The sequence below is a fragment of the Mobula hypostoma genome, chromosome 2 (assembly GCF_963921235.1).
Source record: "Mobula hypostoma chromosome 2, sMobHyp1.1, whole genome shotgun sequence".
NCBI lineage: Eukaryota > Metazoa > Chordata > Chondrichthyes > Myliobatiformes > Myliobatidae > Mobula > Mobula hypostoma.
In genome coordinates this window covers 204,022,298-204,044,646 of record NC_086098.1, presented here as the reverse complement: position 1 = coordinate 204,044,646, position 22,349 = coordinate 204,022,298, and the positions used below count along the sequence as shown (strand labels likewise).

General features: G+C 40.1%; 1 protein-coding gene across 9 annotated transcripts in view; it reads left to right on the top strand.

Annotated features, from left to right (window-relative positions):
* Window positions 1-22,349, top strand: part of rtel1 (regulator of telomere elongation helicase 1) — a 205,793-nt gene that overhangs the window by 47,538 nt on the left and 135,906 nt on the right. For all 9 annotated transcript variants that reach the window (XR_010017115.1, XM_063041434.1, XM_063041430.1 and 6 more), the window contains 6 exons: window positions 1,951-2,048; window positions 3,561-3,616; window positions 9,301-9,375; window positions 12,357-12,438; window positions 19,958-20,090; window positions 21,225-21,338. Coding sequence is in view for 8 of the 9 variants with exons in the window: in XM_063041434.1 (XP_062897504.1) it covers window positions 1,951-2,048; window positions 3,561-3,616; window positions 9,301-9,375; window positions 12,357-12,438; window positions 19,958-20,090; window positions 21,225-21,338 (558 nt within the window). In the remaining variant the exon portion in view is untranslated. The remainder of the gene's footprint in view (window positions 1-1,950; window positions 2,049-3,560; window positions 3,617-9,300; window positions 9,376-12,356; window positions 12,439-19,957; window positions 20,091-21,224; window positions 21,339-22,349) is intronic.

Here is a 22,349-nt window from a genome sequence, read left to right as displayed (position 1 = left end):
GATTGAGGCGTGCTTGATCCCACCCCAAACCCCTGTTTGTGTGGATGCCGTGTCATTCGCTACCCTGTTACAAATTAGTGCCATGACATAACAGACAGTACATCACATTTGAATAAAAGATTATATTTATGACTCTTAATTTGACTATAGGGTTACTAAAGAAAAGAACAAAAAAAAAGGAAAAGGGCCCATTTTAATGAAACAGTCAAATGTGCACAAGTTGGAGATCAAAGTTTCTCCATAGTCACCAATCCTCAATTGATCTCGCCCCCTAGCTTCGTCAAATCACGGTCCTGCTCCAGGTCAAATCCTACGGCCTCTTCTCTTCTGTGTCTTCCCTCTTCATCTCTTCTGGAACAAAAGCCCCAAGCCCAACCTTAGAGTTGACTACAATGAGTTGAAATCCTTGCAAAGGTTTCTGGCCCATCTAGGCTATAGGGCATCACTGCAAGCACCTTGCTTTGCAGGAGTTGTACATGAATTCAGTGTCAGATTGGTGAATGGTGCAAAGAGATTCAAATCCTAGAAAACTGTCAGAGCCACTCCCCCTCTTCTATCAGCTGTGCTCTCTGACATAGGATGGTAATGGCACCTGAAAAGACCATTTGATCCCCATGGTTCAGTATATTACTTTGAGAAGAACAACCCTGGCCTAACCGATCATTGTACATAACAGATCCTCATTCGTAAATCCTTGGAAAATCTTTCCTGTACTGTAAATGTAAATTTGCTGGATCAAATAACAACAGTACAAAAAGATCGTTACTTATCTTTTCACCCGTTTATTTCTTCGAGCTCAGCCGGCGAGTGAACTTGGACCCGACATCAGGGAGAGAAGTGTTCTCATCTCCCCGGCGGTTCAACAAGTTCACTGCCTGATGTCAGAATTGTTAGAAGTTATAAGGCCACCGATACAAAAGAACAATCAGTTTGATAAGCATTCCAGCCAAGTCAATGGACTACTGATACAAACAACAATCAGTTTGATAGACACTCTAATTAAAGAAAGGCATGTACTACCTGGTTTGTTGGAGCCACAACTTAATTACAAAGATAAGAACATCTGTCAAATTTATGCTTTAATTAAGAAAGGTATGCCCTGTGTAATTTCCAGCAGGTACTGCCTTTTGTCAAAATCAAAGGTGTGAAAAGCCAGAAGATGTCTTATGTGGATCTGGGTGAACTTTAACCTTTATTTTGCTCCAAAGAAAGCAGCTGTGAGACGTTATTCAAACACAGTGCAGTCACATAGTCAGTACTTAACCTATTGTTTACAGGAATCTGAGAATCCCCCATTCCCTTAAATTTTATCAGTACCTGCTTTAAACTGAATTAAGACCTTCATATCTTAATGTGTTGTGATCAGAATTGGATGCAGTACTCTAATTTCATCAATACAGTGTATTGCAATATAATCAATTTATTTTTCACTGTGTGGACAAGCACAGAGCTTACTTTGTTTCTGCACCCCTTTAGAGGGCTGTACAATTTCTAGCTGCTGTGGAATATTTCAATTAAAAATAACAAAAATGTAATCTAGAGTTAGCCTGCATATTAGTCTGAGGCTTTGTGGGACTACAACCAGGGGTTAGGGTGAAAGGTGAAAAGTTTAAGGGAAACATGAAGGGAAACTTGTTCACTCAGAAAGTGGTGAGAGTGTGGAATGAACTGCCAATGCAATTGGTGCCTGCGAGCTTGATTTCAAATCTAAGGGAAGTTTAAATAGGTATGTAGAAAGCATAGAATAGAGGGCTATGGTCCTGGTGTAGGCAAATGGGAGTATGCTGTTTTAATGGTTTCAGCATGGACTAGATGGGCCAAAGAGCCTTATCTGTGCTCTACTTCTCTATGATTCCATTAAATCTTGAGTTCTTTGACAGAAATTATTTTCTAGCTTTCTGTTCAATAACTGCTTTTTTTCTCTCGTTAATATTTGATGTTCATTTACAGCTTCATCTTCGAATTGTTTGCAAAAGCCCAAATTACTTTCCAAAACAAGTCTGCAATTTTAGAAGCATTGGACCAGATTATGAGTGCTCTGTCAGAACGTAAGTATTTGTGCTTCATTTTAATTTTGTGTCTCTCACACATGCTGCCTGCGAAGTTTTACTGCATAGTGTAACATTTACGTTATTGGAGGGTGGCTCTCAAAGTACAATCCAAGTAATTGTACAGTCTGGGTTCTTTGCTACTGATGCAACATATGAGATCTATTTCCTTGTAACTTCAGAATGATGAGTAGAACAGTAGGGAAGGGATGAACTGTCAGTTGCTACAGATAACACTGTAAATGTGTCTATATCAATAGTATAAATTAATTTATACTGGGGCATTCTGAGTAACTAGTTATCAGATTGTAATGACAGATTCCCTCAGGTTTTCATATTAATACCTTTCATACATATGCAGGCAGCCTTGTATACTAATTTGTGTTTATTCCTCAGCCAGGGCATGACTTGAGTTTGCTTAGAAGGTGAAATATAACAAAGTCTGTTACTAATGTTACATACCCCGTAACTGGGTTGCCAAACCAGCAGAAATGGATCTCTCAGTTGGAGTCTGGATTACTGGAACTAAGAAAGTTTTATTAAAGAAATAAGCAACACAGTACTCTAATCAAAAGGATAATACAACAGTTCAGCAATGATAAACACCCATGTACACAGAACTAGGATAACAGGATCAATCAAGCTCTATCGTCATCTAGGGGTAAATGACCAGTTTCAAAGTGACGCAAAGTTCAGTTCAGTTCACAGTAATCACTGCCGTGCCGGTGGACAAGGGCGGGGAGGAGAGAGAGAGGGCAAAAGCGAATGAATATTCAAAACGGCTTCCACACAGACCTTCGATATTCCTCGCAGTCAGCTTTCGGGAGAGCCCTTTGTAATGTCTTCTGAGGTCACCGACTGTGACCCCTCCGTTTCAGATACGATCGTTCCTCAGCGGTGAACCCGGCACCCAGGCAAGGGCGGACACACACCAGGTTCCCACCGATCGTACCTTTCCACCCTGTGCGTCTCTGGCTTGGTCCCGCGACCAGCCCTCCAAAAACTCCCACCGACTTGTGGGAGGTGCACCACTTCCAGGGTCTCGTTACCTCGTGGTGTCGTGTGTGTCCTGCCTTAGCGAACCTGTCCCTTTTTATCTCCCTGCTGGGGTATCGCCTGTCCATCACACTTGAAACAGTTCAGGGTTCAAAAAGGAGCCGATCTTGACAGTTCTCAGACCGGTGTCTCCTTCCGTTAAACTCTCTCGTCTCATCATTAACATTTCCAAATGCTGCTCCATTGTCTTATTTATCTCTCTTTCTCTGGAAGACAGGTGGCACATCAGCTGTTGATCCCACTGGTGCCAGCACAGGACAGTTAACATCTTAGTCTATGTGTACTTTTTGTAACCCTCTTTCGATACACTAACATTTGGTGTGTTTCTGATGTTGACATCAGAAGTATGTTTCTGATGTTGAAGTCAGTAAACTTTCTCTTCAATATCAAAGAAATTAAAACTATAACAACATTGGAACTTGAAGTTATAATAGGGTCTTTATTTACTTATCTTAGGTGTTGGAATATTCACCAATACAAGTGGTTTGCAGAAGTTATCAGATATTCTGCAGGTAAGATGCTCTTGTTAAATTGTGATAACACATTTTTTTCTGTTTAAATAAAGGAACGTCTTTAGACTGCAGAAACCCAGTTCTGGATCACATAAGTTGCTCAGTTTACAGGCAGCTCTTCAATCTGCAATTAAGTAAAACAAAATCTGAAACTAAAGCAAAAGTGCCAGAAGGTCACAGCAGGACGGGCAGCATTCCTGGAGAGTGAAACAGAGTATTTCAGATCATCAGAGGTAGAAACTATGAAATAAGCCATTTTTTAAGTTTCAGAGAGGGGAGGGATGGAGAGAATATTTGTGGTGGGGTTCCATCAAAGTCGTCAAAGTAATTATTGAGCAGAGACAAAATGAAGGAACAAGTTGAAACTGAAATAGACAGAAACATCTGTGGAGGAAGGAAAATGAGTTCTTTGAATTTGACTTAAACAGTTAATTCCAAAGGCTGCACTGTGTCCAATGGGCTGGTATTCCTCGATCATGTGATATGCATCATTAGAATGGTGTATATGGTCAAAGATGGTGAAGATGAAAATTGAAAGGAGAGATAACATGATAGAATGAAAGGTGACTGAAAATTCAGTCACCTTGTGGACTGAATGGAGGTGCTCTGGAAAACAGTTGTCTGATTTACATTTAATTTCTCCAGTGACTATTATGGGCACAATGTGTAAATGCACTAAATGAAAGAACTACAAGTGAATTGTAGCTTCACTGGAAGGACAACTTTAGTCTCTAGAAGGTGGGCATGGAAGAGGAAAAAAGTGGAAGTGAGGTACCTTTTACCATTGCGTGAATAATGCTGTGAGAAGAGGAAGTGGAAAAGGAAATGGAGAAATAAGCAGTCTTTTCAGAATGGTGGAAGGGGAGCAGAAGATATTTCTGGTGGTAGCGTTGTTTAGAACGTCACAAAGCTTACAGAGGATGATCCATGGATTCCAGAGTCTGTTAGGTGGCTAGCAAGAATGAAAGGGATTTCCATTCTTCTGGCTGAGACGAGTGGGTGAGAGCACTAATGCGGCAGATGCAGATAAGAGCGCTTTCAACTATGATGGAGGGAAAGCCATGATTAAGGCAGCAATGTCTAAAGATTCATAATCTTTCCCTCCCCTTCCCGTCTTTAAGCTTTCAGAAGTGAATGACACTTTCCCACGCAACCTCTGTGGTTACAATATTTGTTTTATTTTTTTACTTATTACTTTCTGCCATCCAGGAACCTAAGCAGTCCTTCCAAGTGGAAATAGTAATACACTTGAACTTTCAATTGCATTTAGTGCTCCCGATGTGGTCTCCTCTGGTCTGGAGAAACCAAATTTAGATTTAATGACTTTGTTTCACTTTCATGCAGAAGATGTATTGATAGCCATTTTCTGTTAATGTAACTTGCTCCTAATGTCATTACCATCATCACTTAATGATGTGATAATAGCACAAATTAAATATTTTGAAGATACAGTGCTAACACAGTACATGAATGTATGAGGTTAACAAGCTTACATTGCATTTGTTGTTTGATGACGACATTTTTAAAGTGTATTAGGAAAAGGGGGGTGAGCAAATTGCATGTGGATAATCATGGTATTGTAAAGAAAGATAAGAAATTCCTGCATACCCAGGACCAATGGATGACAAATGAAATCAAAAATATAATGGAAGAAAGGAGATGGAAGAAAGCAAATCCTATAGACATCAACAAATCAAGAATATCACTGGTAAAAAGCTCCTCTGTTCTTCAGGTAGATGTTTGAAAGCAAAGGACGGTACCATTATCATGGAAAAAGATTATGAACAAATGGACCGAGTATATTCAGGAATTGTTTGAAGATGATCGAGGCCAAAAACCAGAAATTAAGAAAAACATTGAAGGTCCAAGTATTTCAAAATCTGAAGTTCGTAATGCAATAAATAACATGAAGAAAGGAAAGGCAGCAGGTCCTGATGAATTAGTAATAGAACAAATTATCGCCCTTGAAGATTATAGCATTGAAAAACTTACTGATTTAATCAATGACATTTATGAGACTGGAATAATACCAGAAGAGATGAAAAAATCAGTATTTATCACTCTTCCTAAGAAACTTGGAGCAATAGAATGTGAATTACATAGGACCATAAGTTTAATGAGTCATATCATCAAGATACTTCTAAGAATTTTGATGACAAGAGTTAAAAGTAAGATACAAGCTGAAATAGGTAAAGAACAATGTGGTTTTGTGAAAGACAAAGGTACAGGAAACGTAATATTGATGTTAATGGTACTATCAGAACAAGCTATTCAAGTGCAAAAAGATTTGTTTGTTTGTTTTATCGACTACACAAAAGCATTTGATAAAGTGAAGCACAATAAGTTATTTGAAATATTACAGGAAACTCTACATCTAGATTCGAAAGACCTCTGCCTAATCAGAAATCTGTACTGGGAACAAACTGCTGCTGTAAGAATAGATGGAGAAGTGAGTCAGTTTACGAAAATCAAGAGTGGCATTAGACAAGGGTGTGTTTTCTCCCCTGATTTATTTAATGTGTACAGTGAAACAATATTACAAAAAGTAAGAGACATCTTGGGAATCAAAGTTGGTGGTGAAAACATCAATAAATTTAGATATGAAGATGACACTGTTAATTGCAAGTACGGAGGAAGAACTACAAAACTTAATTGATATAGTTGTTGAAGAAAGTGCAAAAATAGGTCTATCTATCAATTGCAAAAAGAATGTATGGTGATATCCAAAAAGAAGGAGAATCCTATCTGCAGGCTGAGGATAAGTGGGGAAGACATAAAACAAGTACAGAACTTTTGCTACTTAGGAAGCTGGGTGAGATCAGATGGCAGATGCGACATGGACATCAAAAGAAGAATAGGGATGGCAAAAGGCACCTTTACAAAAATGAAGAGTATACTGACCAACACTAAACTAGGCATGACAACCCGCCTCAGGGTACTGAAATCTTATGTTTATCCAGTTATGTTATATGGCTCAGAATGTTGGACAATATCTAGTAACATGAGGAAGCGAATTGAAGCAGCAGAAATGTGGTTTTTGAGGAGGATGCAAAGAATATCATGGACAAAACGAATATCTAATGAGGATATCACTAACAGAGCAAACACAAAAAGAGAAATAATGTATGAGATCATGAAAAGGCAACGTAACTTTATTGGACATGTGATTAGGAAAGAGGAGTTAGAATGCACGGTAATTATGGGAAAGATTGAAGGGAAGAAAGCAAGAGGGAGACGAAGACAAATGATGATGGAGACAGCAGCCAGAGATTTGAAAATGAATACCAAGGAATTGATCCACTTGACCCGAAACAGGAGTGTGTGGGCCAGGGCAGTCAAAGCTCAAACTGGGCATGGCACCTGATGGTGATGATGATGATGATGATGATGGTGGAGGAGGAGAGTATTCAGAATGATGCAAGAAAACTAGCACTGAATCAGAAAAGGTAACCAAAATAAGTGGTAGAGGAAATAATAGCACTGAGTGACCAAGCCTTTGGACCAATCTGTTTCCAATCCAGGATTTAATAGGAGGGAAGTAAAAATATTGCTGGTGCCAGGATTTGTATTTTCTAAAAGTCCAAGAATCAGGAACCATTCTGTTACATTGGAACATTGTGCTGGTTGTTCTCAAACCAAACACGAAAAAATCTGCAGATGCTGGAAGAGTTTTGGCCCAAAACGTTGACTGTACTTTTTTCTATAGATGCTGCCTGACCTGCTGAGTTCCTCTAGCATTTTTGTGTGTTGCTTGTTGTTCTGCTATTTGGAAGGGGAGAAACAAAGGAATTGTGCAACATTCAGAGGAATTAACCCAAAGTGAAGGATTACTAATAACATGGCTGAACACATTGAAAAAACTTTTTCAAAGTGGCAGCATAGGTTTGTGGGTAATTTGTATCTGATGGACTTGCTTGTTTTTTTTAAAGGGTTGACTAAGCAAATAGAAATTTATGTGGATGTTATTTTAAAGCACTTCTACAAGTCATTAGATAAAATTAGGAGGTACTGTTGGCTAAAATTGAAATGGAATTATGAATGATTTATTAGCTCGATTTAGTTAATTCTCTGGGTGACAGAAGGCAAAATGTGCTGTGGCAGGATGTAAGAAGTCCGTTGGCTCTTCAATCTGTTTGAGTCTGTGCTGTCTGCAGAGCAATTCCAATACCCAACCTTCTCTCACAGTTTTCTTGACTATGCTTATTCCCACCCTGTCACTTGTAAAAATGCTATTTCCTTCTCTCATTTCTCCATCTCTGCCACATATGATCTCAGGATGAGGCTTTCTATTTTAAAATATCTGAAATATCCCCTTATTCCAGACAGTGGGGTTTCCCTTCCACCATCATCAATACTGTCCTCATTCACATTTCCATTTCTCACTCATCTGCCCTTACCCCATCCTCTTGCTGTCATGGTAAGGGTAGGGGTCTTCTTGTGCTTTCCTACCACCCAACAACCCTCCATATCCAGCACATTATTCTCCGTAACCTCCGGTATCTCAAACAGGATCCTACCACTAAATACATCTTTCCCTCTCCCCCCTCCACTTTCTGTAGAGATCACTCTCTACGTGAATCCTTTGTCCACTCATTCCCCTCTACTGATCTCCTTCCTGGCACTTACTCCTTGCAATTGTGACAAGTGCTACACCTACCCCTGCATCTCCTCCCTCGCCATCATACAGGGTCCCAAAAAGTCCCCGTGAGTCGGTCAGTGTCTATTGCTCCCAGTGTAGCCTCTTCTACATTGGTGAGACCCCATGCAGGTTGGGGGACCGTTTGGTCAAGCACCTTTGCTCAGTCTTTTGCAAAATGCAGGATCTAGTGGCCATGCGTATTAATTTGACTTTCCATTCCTATACTGACATATCTGTTCATGGCCTCCTCTACTGTTGTGATATGGCCAAACTTGGGGTTGGAGGAGCAAAATCTCATGTTATGTCCAGGTAGCCTTAAAATGAATGGTATGAATATCGATTTCTCTAACTTCCAGTAATTTCTCCTCCGTCCTTCCTTTTCTCTTTTTCCCATTCTGGTTATCCTCTCACCCCTACTCCTCACCTTCCACTGGTTCTGCTCCTCCTTCCCTTTCTTCCATTGTCCACTGTCCTCACCTATTATTCAGTCATCTTCAGCCCTTTCTCTCTCTCTCTTCCACTTCATCCCCCCTCCCCCTCACCTGGTCTCACATATCACCTGTCAACTCGTACTCTTCCCCTCCCCCTACCTTCTTATTCCAGCTTCTGGCCTCTTCTGTTCTAGTCCTGTTGAAGAGCCTTGACCTAAAATGGTGACTGCTTATTTCCCTGCATCGATGCTGCCTGGCTTGCTGATTTCCTTCAGCATTTTGAGTGTGTTGCTCAATACCTCCACTTATTTGGTGTAACATATTATTTTACGTGCCCAGCAACTCTACATGATTCTCCAACCATTTGTCTACATTAGGGATAATTTACATTGCCCATTTAACCTCTCAACCTGCATGTCCCAGCAATGGTGATAGGAAACTGGAGTTCCCAGGTAAAATCCACATAGTGATGGGGGAAATGTGCAGCACTGTAAGATAGCATCAAAGCCGTGAGGCAGCATCTGTACCTCCCATGCCATCTATTATTAGAGTTGGTGATACTACAGTGTTATTGTAATAAGTCAGTCTTACTGATAAATAAGTTTTTTTTCCAGATTGTTTTTTGCATAGATCCCCCTGAAGGTGGTGTCCAAGACACAATGGGACTGAATGCAGCCAAACATTACAAGGTTATTGAATTTTACTTTATTTTTAAGATTATTAAATGTTCGTATTCAGGTAAGTGATCATGACTATTGTGACTTTTTTTTCAATATTCAAGATACGAATTTGTTTATCAGGTGTACATCAAAATGTACAGTGAAATGCACTGCTTGTATTAACAAACACACCTGAGGGTGTGCGGGAGGCGGCCTGCAAGTGTCGCCACACTTTCCAGTGCCAACATAGCATGCTCACAATACTTAGAACACAGCAAGCAACAAAACAACACTAGCAAAATAAGCTGCCTTCCGACCTCCCACCCACACACATACAGTACAAAGTGGTCCAACCACCACCACCCTCCCCACCCGCCCCCCTCCCCCCCCCCCAGGACACACTTACAGGCTATTGACTTCCACAATGGTCTCATAAAGATTTTCAGATATGGGTTATTTATTCAGATATGGGTTGTTTACTTTATTTCTTACATCTTTCACGTACGTGAGGAGTAAAAATCTTTACATTATGTATCCGTCTAAATGTGTAATGTGCAAAGATAGTAATTTATAATAAATGGAATAGTCAGTATAACATAGAAATAAACTCAAAGCAGTGTGAGTTTATCAGTCTGATGGCCTGGTGGAAGAAGCTGTCCCGGAACCTGTTGGTTCTGGCTTTTATGCTGCAGTACTGTTTCCCAGATGGTAGCAGCTGGAATAGATTATGGTTGGGGTGACTCGGGTCCCCAATGATCCTTGAGCCCTTTTTTCACATCTGTCTTTGTAAATGTCCTGAATCATGGGAAGTTCACAACTACAGATGCGCTGGGCTGTCCGCACCACTCTCTGCAGAATCTCTTGAATTCGGGACTTCCAATTTGAACCTTAGGCATTGACCCCAAGACTGGCCAGTCACCAACTAGTAGGCCTTAAAACACCAGACTCGCCAATAACAGGACACCAAACACTAGGTCTTGAAATCTGGACTCACCCATTCACGAACCCAGGGGCTCATCAGACTCATTTCTGCTGTTCACATTCATCAGACTCATTTCTGCTGTTCACATGGAACTCCAACAACTTGCTGACCCTGTGAGGGTAGTTGTGGGGGGGTGGGGGGGAGTGTCTACCTGCATTGGTCTGCTGGCCCGACATCTGACCACAAATGTCCCACATCCATGTCACTGGCCTTCAAATGTGGAGTGGAGGCTCAGACCCCAGCTGATCTCTCATTCCCCTACATTCCAGTCCCTAAGCCCGAATCTGACCCCTAACTTCCTTCCTTGTCCTAGCAAAACCATGCCTATGAACCTAAGAAAACAACTCAAAGAACCACTAAATCTGAGCTGCAACTTCAGTGGAAACGGCAGCTTGACACTTTTCTTGGAATAAAATAGTCAATTCTCATATTGACATCCTTAATGATGTACATGGGAAATGTGCAGTATAAATTTATAGATGGTCTGAATGCAGTATGGAACATTATGCCACTTAATTGGGAAACTGTTGCCAAGCAGTTTCAAACTATCCTCAGTCACCTACAACTTCATTGCCATTAGAGACTACACTTTGCTTAGAACCTACAGATTTTAAATAGCATCACTTGTGTGTGTTTGTGTTCAAAAAGTAGTGATATTTGTCACTGATAGTTGGCGAGAAATAAGCAGTAAGACAATTCAGAACTGTGTGGCTGACTGCGATTTCAAGCATTAAGGCTTGGAGATGCCAGAAACGGCTGAGAGGCAAACTGAAACAATTTCACTACTTCATGTTAGGAACTACGAAGAATTTGAAGGTGTTAACAATCATCTTGAATGTTACAATGAAAATGAAGATTTGGAAGATGCAATCATTGAAAGCATGGTATGAAGGCAGTCCATTATCTGCACTAGGTGTCCGTGCTGATTTTAGATCTAAGACATAGGATCAGAATTAGGCCATTCGGCCCATAGAGTCTTCTCCACCATTCAATCACAGCTGATTTATTATCCCTCTCAATCCCATTCTACTGCCTTCTCCTCATAACCTTTAATGCCCTGACTAATCAACCTCCGCTATAAATATATTCAATGATTTGTTCTCCACAGCTGTTTGTGGCTGTGAACTCCACAGATTCACTACCTTCTGCCTAAAGAAATTCCTCCTCATCTCTGTTCTAAATGGATGTCCCTCTATTCTGAGGCTGTGTCCTCACCATAGGAAACATCTTCTCCAGATCCACTCTATCCAGGCATTTCAAAATTCGAAAGATTTCAGTTAGGTCCCCCCTCATTTTTCTGAACTCCAGCGCGTACAGGCCCAGAGCCATCAAACAATCCACATGTGCTAACTCTTTCGTTCCCAGAATCATTCGTGTGAACCTCTTCTGGACCCCTCTAATATCAGCACAGTTTTTCATAGATAAGGTACCCAAAACTGATCACAATACTCCCAGGTTTTGGAGTTTTCTGATCAGACCTGTACAAATGTTTGTATTAAACACGGAAATGTAGTCAATAAATAGCAACCTGACATAAGTATTATCCAGGTGATCCAAGGCCGCATGAACAGCCAATGAGATCATATCTGCTGTAGACTTATTGTAGAGTCGATTGAAAGAATAGGGCAGCAAACACCAGATGAATTCCTCTATCAATAACTGGTAGGAACCAACTCACAGTTTTATAGTACTGTAGTGTTCTAATTAGTTCTGTATTTTATTTAAATACATAACTTGTTAATTAGTTAAATAGTAGTTTGCCTTTTTTCTTAATACCTTTTTATTTATTTTAATGAAAACTTAGCAAATTGAAGCAGGCACTTACTTGGGTCAAAATGTACTGATGCTGATGTGTCCTAATTAACCAGAATCCGCTGTATTACCACATGTAAATTTATTATCAACTTAAAATGTTGATGGCACTGTATTATCCTTGTTGTTTGCTCATAACTTTGTTTTCTCATTGTTTAAATAACTGCCAAATCAGTTTCACTGCTGTACAAATAAATGCAGTTTTAAATTTCACTAGGTTCACATACACCCAGATAACAGTGGGAACAAGAAGCAGCAGAGAACTGATTTATGGACTTCATCGGTTACAAGAAAACACGGTACAAATCTATAGGAATAATTTAACTACCAATGCAGGACAGTACCATTGTAAAAAATAACTTACTTCTGTTTAATCATCTGCTGCTTGTGAGGTCTGAAAGTGTGCAAAATAATTGCCATGTTTCTGAACTTGCAACAAACATCTGTACTTCAAAGCAAATATTCTAAAAGATCCAAGAAGTTGCTAACAAAATTTTATTTTCTTTTATGTAATTTGTCTCCAATTAGTAAAATGATTTTCAGTATTCCCAAACAGAAGTAGAATATTTCATCAAGTTGGTTCATGTTTGGTTTGTTGCTGCAGGTGGGCATCCAGTTTTTATTTCCAAGCTAGGATGTGCAACTTAGAAACATAAAAAACCTACAGCACAATAAAGGCCCCTTGGCCCACAAAGTTGTGCCGAACATGTCTCTACCTTAGAAATGACTAGGCTTACCTATAGCCCCACACATCAAAGTTGCTGGTGAACGCAGCAGGCCAGGCAGCATCTCTAGGAAGAGGTACAGTCGACGTTTCAGGCTGCCTGAAACGTCAACTGTACCTCTTCCTAGAGATGCTGCCTGGCCTGCTGCGTTCACCAGCAACTTTGATGTGTGTTGCTTGAATTTCCAGCATCTGCAGAATTCCTGTTGTTTACCTATAGCCCTCTATTTTTCTAAGCTCCATGTACCTATCCAAAAGTCTCTTAAAAGACCCTATCATATCCGCCTCCACCACCGTTGCCAGCAGCCCATTCCATGCACTCACCACTCTCTGCGTAAAAAAAACTTACCCCTGACATCTCCTCTGTACCTACTCCCAAGCACCTTAAACCTGTGCCCTCTTGTGGCAGCCATTTCAGCCCTGGGAAAAAGCCTCTGACTATCCACACGATCAATGCCTCTCATCATCTTATAAACCTCTATCAGGTCACCTCTCATCCTCCGTCGCTCCAAGGAGAAAAGGCTGAGTTCACGCAACCTATTCTCATAAGGCATGCTCCCAAATCCAGGTAACATCCTTATAAATCTCCTCTGTACCCTTTCTATGGCTTCCATGTCCTTCCTGTAGTGAGGAGACCAGAACTGAGCACAATACTCCAAGTGGGGTCTAACCAGGGTCCTATATAGCTGCAACATTACCTCTCGGCTCCTAAATTCAATTCCATGATTGATAAAGGCCAATACCTATACGCCTTCTTAACCACAGAGTCAACCTGCGCAGCTGCTTTGAGCGTCCTATGGACTTGGACCCCAAGATCCCTCTGATCCTCCACACTGCCAAGAATCTTACCATTAATACTATATTCTGTCATCATATTTGACCTACCAAAATGAACCACTTCACACTTATCTGGGTTGAACTCCACTTGCCACTTCTCAGCCCAGTTTTGCATCCTATCAATGTCCCGCTGTAACCTCTGACAGTCCCCACACTATCCACAACACCTCCAACCTTTGTGTCATCAACCTGCAAGTCGACCTAACCCTGCCCTTGTTCTTGATTGTAGAAGCCAAGACATGGAGTGGCCTAGCTGAGTAACTACAGTGCATTTTTTTGAATGGTACACACAGAATTTGTTGTGCCTAAGTGGTGAAAGAATGACATTTTTGGATGATTTATTTATAGGGTTTTATTTCTTTGTGACTGTCCTATAATTATGATTTTTCATTTTGACTTTTCCATCTTTCTTCCCTTTGCCGTCAAGACCCACCCATACCATTCAGGTGCCTTGCAGTTCGGTGTGGGCGATTGCATCACGGTTCCTAACCCTCCGAATTGTAGTTGTTGCCTCCCCTGCTTCTAACCATGATGTTATTCCAAATATCATTTCATTCTCTGTCTGCCTCTGCTTTTTCCTTCCAGCTTTCCGGTTATAACTAGATGTTCTAATGTCTGTCTTCATATGATGTGTCCAAAGAATTTTGATTGCTGTTTTCTGATTTTTTTTAAGTAATGTATGTTTTGTTTTCATTCTCTGTAGAACTTCTTCGTTGGTTATCCCGTCTGTATATGATATGCATAGCATTCTTCTGAGGAACCACATCTCTGCTGCATTGATTCATTTTTCCATTACATTTGTGATGGTCCATGACTCGCAGCCATACATCAATATAGAAAATGTAGCTGCTAAGAGTTCTAAGGCGGATGTCAATTGCTATTTTCTTGTTCGTTAGGATGTTTCTCATTTCTGTAAATGCTGTTCTTGCCATTGCTATTCTTGCTTTTATGTCTGTTTTGCATTTGCCATCCGATGTTACCCATGATCCAAGGTACCTAAAGTTGTGAACTTGTTTCACGACTTCATTTCCCAATACGATCCTACAGTTTGGGATATCAGGTTTCTTTGGTATTACCATTACTTCAGGTTTCTTCTTGTTTACGGTTAGGCCAAGTCTTTCTCTCTCTGTGTTGATGGTAGATACTAGTTTCTGTAGATTTACTTCACCGTTTGCTATCAGTACTGTATCATCTGCATAGCAGAGGTTGTTGATATTGTATCCTCCTATACTTATTCCAGGTAGGTTTTGTATGGTTCTCATGATGTTTTCACTGTACAGGGAGAACAGGTCTGGTGATAGAATGCAACCCTGTCTGACTGCTCGCTTTATTGGCTGATATTCACCAGATTCACCAATCTCATTCTCTATCTGAATGGCTGCACTTTGTTGCCAGTAGAGATTCCTGATTATTCTTAGATCTTTTCTGTCGATATTAATATCTTTAAGCATCTTCATGATGACTTAGTGTTTCACTGTGTCAAAGGCTTTTCTGTAGTTGATGATACAGAAATATAGGTTTTCTTGTACTTATATTGACCTTTCGATAATATTCCTGAGAATATAAGTGGCGTTTGATGTTCCTTTGCCTTCGACAAAGCCACACTGTTCTTCACTGATCTCTGGTTTAATTTTGTTTCTTATTCTGAGCATGATGATTCTAAGTAAAATTTTAGTGAGGTGGCTCATTAAGCTAATTCTTCTGTGTTGTCCACAGTCTGCTGCACCTGGTTTCTTTGTCAGTGCAATGAATACTGTCTTTAAAAGATCTTCCGGTATCTTGGGAATGTGTGAGATGAGGTGGAAAGGAGCTGGTAAAACAAGCTCAGAGGGATATACCATCATTTACTCTGGAGGAGAAATACATGAAAAAGGTGTTGGAATTATGTTAGATGAAGAACATGCAAAATCAATAAAAGGGTATTGGACAATATCAGATCGGATGTTACTTGTGAAACTACATGCAAAACCTCTTGACATTAACATCGTTCAAGTTTATGCCCCAACAGCAGATAGCATTGATGAAAGCATCGATCAATTTTATGTTGAACCAGAAACAGCATTAAGACAATGTAAAAGTTCAGAAAATACTGTTATTCAAGGTGACATCAATGCAAAAGTAAGTAAGACCAAGGACGAGGACAGTATTGGGCATTACGCCATAGGTGATAGAAATGAGAGAGGTGAACGACTAGCTACATGGGTCACAGAAAAAGATTATATAATTGGTAATACCGTCTTCAGCAACACCCGAGGAAACTATGGACATGGAAGAACCCAGGGGATTGATTATGTTCTTATAAGGAGAATGTACAGAAATGCTGTGAAATCATGCAAAACATATCCGGGTGCAGACTGCTACAGTGATCACGTACCAATAATCAGTGTGATGTACCTAAGACTCAGAAAGCTTAAAAGACCAAGAGTAGAGCCAAAGCTGAATTTGGGACTTTTGAGAAAAACAGTGACATCAAAAATGAATTCTAAATAACAGTGAAGAACAAATTCGAGGCTCTACAAAACATCACTATTATAGAACAGCAATGGGAAAACCTCAGAGACAGCTTAACACAAGGAGCACAAGAGGTGATTCCCAAACAACAGAAAATAGCTAAAAAGAAATGGATGGCAGAAGAAATTCTGAATCTTAACGGAACAAAGAAGAAAATGTAAGGAAAATGAAAAAGCCTACATATCCTTGCATGGACAGATAACAACTAAGTACAAGGAAGCAAAAGAAGAGTGGCTTAAGGACAAATGTGAGTTAATAGAACAATTGCAAACGTATGCACGACGAGATCAAAGAAGTCACAAATCAGAAGAAAAGCTGGGCAACAACAGGATGTATGAAAGCAAAAGACAGCTCTACAATTATAGAAAAAGGAAAAATAATGCAAAGATGGTCAGAATACATCAAAGACCTATACCATGACAAAGATCAAGAGGACGACTTTGATATTGGCAACAACAATGAGGGCCCAGCAATACTGAAAGAAGAAGTGGAACATGCTATGAAGAAAATGCAAAAGAGAAATCATCAGGACCAGATAACATTCTGATTGAACTGTATGAAGTGCTAGAAGATTATGATGTAGAGAAATTAACAATCTTGTTGAATAGAATATACAATAGTAGCAAAGTACCACCCATACCACTGACCTCAATAATTCTTCCGTACAATTACTTTTCAGAATGTACGTTTGTAAAAGCTTCACCTTTTCCTCAGTCTTTTGTGGAAAAAAGCATTAGTCTCTGCTAACAAAAGTAAATCTAGAAATGGGAGTGGAACCTGGTGTGGTCTTCTGCTGATGTAGCCCATCCACTTCAAGATTCGAAATGCTGGGTGTATAAAGGGAGGAGGAATGCAAGGCCCTGGTGGAGGACTTTGTCAAATGGTGCAAGCTGAATCATCTGTAGGTCAACATCAGAGAAAGAAGATCAAGACACAGGAGTTGGTGATGGACTTTAGGAAGACTAAACCTGCACTGCTCCCTGTACTCCTGATGGTGTGGACATGGATGTGGTGAGGATCTGCAAGTACCTGCAGATGAACCTGGATGACAGACTTGAGTGAAGCACCAACACAGAGGCTGTGTACAGGAAGGGCCAGAGTCACCTCTATTTCCTGAAGAGACTGATGGTCCTTTGGAGTATGTAGGCCTCTCCTTCACGTGTTCTACCAATCTGTTGTCACCAGTACAATCTTCTATGTGGTGGTGTGCTGGGGCAATGACATCAACACAAGTAATGCCAACAGGTTTAATAAGCTGATTAGAAAAGCTGGCTCTGTTATGAGTCAAACTGGACACACTGGAGGCTGCGGTAGAACAAAAGACCCTATAGAAAATCCTGGCATTTCTGGAGTTTCTCACTCTCTTCATGCCACCTTGGCTGAGCAGAGGAGCACTTTTACTAATAGACTAAGACAACTGCACTGCTCCAAAGAGCGCTATATGAGGTCATTCTTACCTTCGGCCATTAGGCTCTATAATGAGTCAACCTATAGCCAGGGGAGTGATGACCACCTCTTGTTAGACTGTTTGAGGTAACTTAATTTTATTCTTTCTTACTTATCTCATAATATTTGTATATTTGTATATATGTGCACTTGTAGTGCAACAGTGACACTTTAATTTCTTTTGGGATGTATAAAGCATCAATCTTCAGAGATGTTCTTCTGCACACTACTGTTGTAACACATGGTTAAGTGAGTTGCAGTTGCTATTCTGTCAGCTTGAACCAGTCTGCTCCAACCTCTCTCATTAACGAGGTGTTTTCACCCACCGACTTGCCACTCACAAGATTTCTTTTTTTCGTTTTTCTCACTATTCTCTGTAAACTCTAGGGAATATTATGTGTGAAAATCCCAGGAATCTGAGATACTCAAACCACCTCATCTGGCGCCAACAATCATTCCACAGTCAACGTCACTTACATCATATTTCTTCCCTATTCTGATGTTTGACCTGAACAACAACTGAACCTTTTGACCATGTCTGCATGCTTTTATGCACTGAGTTGCTGCCACATGATTGGCTGATTAGAACAGGTGTACCTATTAAAGTGATCACTGAGCGTAAATCCTTCATGCAACTTGCCTCTTGGAGAGAAACATGAGTGAAGAAAAGGTGGCATTATTACAGAGCTGTTGAGAATTACATGGGCAGATGATATGATGAGAAGGGAGATTGAGCTGAAGTATACCATAAAGCCAAGAAAAATATAGCCAGATCCTGAATTTGCTTTGTTGAGTTTTAGGTTTTTTTAAAATCTGACTCTGTGTGAAACAAATTAAAAGCAGAGTATTCAGTTTTCAAACTAAGCATAATCTTAAACGGGATTTTTTTAATTTGCCAGAAAATGGCCTTTATGTAATTCCAATGATAAATCATCAAGTGTTTCAATCAGTCCTGTGAGCATTATTTCGTACGTGGTACTTAGTGGTGTTTGAAACCCCTGCTTTTAAAATTCACCAATGGAATACAGTCATATGTAGGGCTTGGAATGATTTATGCAACCTACTTTTGAGATATGTTTAAGTTGCTTCTCATTTAATACTGCTGTACAGCCTTGGTCAGGTGGCGACAGCTGCAGTACTATTGCTGGAGTAACAATTCACTAATTATATTGTTTCTAGTTGCATGTATTTGTAGTGTGAATCAGTAAATCAAGCTATCTTCTATCCTAGAAATAAAATGTTCATGCTGTTGTTTGTGTAACGAACCATTTTCAGAAACTCAAAATCAGGTGGGGAGCTACATTCCAAACAGTGCAAGTGTATCTAACTCGTTGAAGGGTTTTGATTTCACAATAGGAAAAGATTGCATGCTGGTTGGAGTTACAAAAACTTCATAGTATCAATTTAAAGTTCACAAACTTTTGTGGCGGAAAATAAGGAGGCATTTCTTCCCATGGAGCATGAAGATACTTAAGTCACAGGGAGTACATTTATCATACAGAAAATACTTTCTTTTTTAACAGGAATTGGACAAGTCGCCAAAGAAGAAGGTATTAGAGGGGTGTCTGAAAGGAACAAGTGGTCTGCTGATAGCTGTATTGTTTAATGACATCTTTCTTGTGTTTTATTAATACTGTGCTAATGAATGGCTTTAAGACCTTTTGTTATACATTTTGGTGATGTGTAGTTTATAGACTAAAGGGAAGACTTTATTACTTTAACCTTTAAAATATTGACAAAAAACATTTCTGCATGTTACTCATATTAAAATACATCTGTGTAAAATTAATATTCAGATATATTGTTTGTGTCCAGTTAAAGGTACCTGTACGTAGTGGAAAAAATTCTGTATCCGATTATACTAGACATGTCATTCACAACTTTGCGCAGAAGTTATCATTATCATTGTCATTTGTTTTTATTCAAACAATGGATGTGAGGGTATTCCTAAGCAAGGTCAATGTCTGTTGCCATCCCTAACTGCCCTTGAGAAGTTGGTGGATGGTGAACCAACTTCTTGAACTCCTGTATTCCTTCTGGTGATAGTAACAGTATTTAGGACCAGTAAAACAATAAGCTAAGGTATACTTGTGTCAGGATAGTACAGTATATGACTTTTGTTTGAATACACTCCTCAGTATTAAAATTATAGAGGGGATATACAAAGTGCTAAGACAAGTTATTTATTTGGTGTCTTTTTTTAATTTAGCTGCAAATATACAGCGTAGCATTTTTTCCAGATGTATTTAAATTTATTGCAGTCATCAGTCATTAATATGTTGGGCTCTTCATTTTAACAGGAAAAATTTTAAGTTATTGGTGCTTCTGCCCTGGCTACAGTATGGCTGAGCTGGTTCGTCAGGGAATTCGATCCATCATCCTCACAAGTGGTACTCTTTCTCCACTGTCCTCTTTCACATCAGAAATGCAAATGTGAGTATGGTCATTGAAGCATGTAGAAATGTATTACTAAACCACTTGCCTTCCTTTGTCACAACATTTCCAACTAAAAATTGTTTTCACTCTAGATGTACAAAATAAATTTAATACTTAAAGTTCAATAGGTCTAAACATTCAATTTTTTTTGATACTGTTTCAAAAATTATAAAGAGTTAAAGAATCTAATTTTTAATCCACATTATGTATGTAAAAAAATTAGCTTGGTATTTTGAAATAATTATACTCATTTGCATTATACAGATGTTTGTCATGACAGGAAATTAGAAGTGATCTCATTTTTTTAACATACATACCCTGTGACGTATTCCAAATAAATCGCTATCTAAATGAGGGAAAGTTCTTTTAATGAATATCTCCATTATATAACCATATAACAATGACAGCACGGAAACAGGCCATCTCGGCCCTTCTAGTCCATGCTGAACGCTTACTCTCACCTAGTTCCACCGAACTGCACTCAGCCCATAACCCTCCATTCCTTTCCTGTCCATATAGCTATCCAATTTAACTTTAAATGACAACATCGAACCTGCCTCAACCACTTCTGCTAGAAGCTCGTTCCACACAGCTACCACTCTCTGAGTAAAGAAGTTCCCCCTCATGTTACCCCTAGACTTTTGCCTTTTAATGCATGTAAATTATAATGCATGTATAACCCTGGAGTGTGGGCACATGGCCAAGTGGTTAAGGCGTTCGACTAGCAATCTGAAGGTCATGAGTTCGAGCCCTAGCCAAGGCAGTGTGTTGTATCCTTGAGCAAGGCACTTAATCACACAGTGTTCTGCGACGACACTGGTGCCAAGCTGTATGGGTCCTAATGCCCTTCCCTTGGACAACATCGGTGTCATGGAGAGGGGAGACTTGCAGCATAGGCAACTGCCGGTCTTCCATACAACCTTGCCCACACCTGCGCCCTGGAGAGTGAAGACTTTCCAGGCGCAGATCCATGGTCTCGCAAGACTAACAGATGCCTTCTGATAACCCTGGAATTTTGTTAATATTTAATTTTTGATGACTACTGTAAGTGTTAAATCTTTATTCTTAGAACAAAAAGGTAAGTATACGACAATAGTAAATCTATATTAATATTGCCATTATCTCCTTAAGTCCTTTCCCTGTAAGACTGGAAAATCCTCATGTAATTGACAAACATCAGATATGGATTGGGATTGTTCCAAGAGGCCCTGATGGAGTCCAGTTGAGCTCTGCATATAACAAAAGGTAGGCTGCGAGTAAAATACTGTTAGTATTTACTTAAAATGTTACAGACAGGTACATTAATTTTCAAACTAGATTTGTTCACTGTCTTATGCGCGCTTAGTCTTTGTGACTCAGAATTTTTTTCCAGTATAGTTAGTCAGAAATTTATAAATTCATCATCATTGCCCTGATTCATAGAGTGGGAGTGCGGGTTGCTCATTTGCAATGGCAACAGAATCTGCAGAAGACATCTTGAATTCAGATCTGGATTCCTGTGTGCCTGTACCATAACAAATGTGGAAACTTGAAAATCAAAAAAAACTGCATATGTTATAAATCTGATGGAAACCCCCCCCCCCCCCCCCCCGGTTTCCTTGGCGGCATAAGTCATGGGAAGACACTCTCCAGTCCCACCAAATCCATGAGACTGAGACGGTTCTCCCACCCCAAACCCTGGTTTGTGTGAATGTTGTGTAATTTGCTACCCTGTTAGAAATTAGTGCTACGAAATAACGGGAAGTATACCACGCAAACACGAGGAAATCTGCAGATGCTGGAATTTCAAGCAACACACACAAAAGTTGCTGGTGAACGCAGCAGGCCAGGCAGCATCTCTAGGAAGAGGTACAGTCGACGTTTTGGGCTGAGTCCCTTCGTCAGGACTAACTGAAAGAAGAGTTAGTAAGAGATTTGAAAGTGGGAGGAGGAGGGGGAGATCCGAAATGATAGGAGAAGACAGGATGGGGAGGGATGGAGCCATGAGCTGGACAGGTGATTGGCAAAAGGGATATGAGAGGATCATGGGACAGGAGGCCCAGGGAAAAAGAAAAGGGGTGGGGGGGGAACGCAGAGTTTAGGCAAGGGGTATAGTGAGAGGGACAGAGAGAGAAAAAGAATGATAATGGATATGGTACGAGGGGGAGGTGGGGCATTAGTGGAACTTTGAGAAGTCAGTGTTCATGCCATCAGGTTGGAGACTACCCAGACGGAATATAAGGTGTTGTTCCTTCAACCTGAGTGTGGCTTCATCTT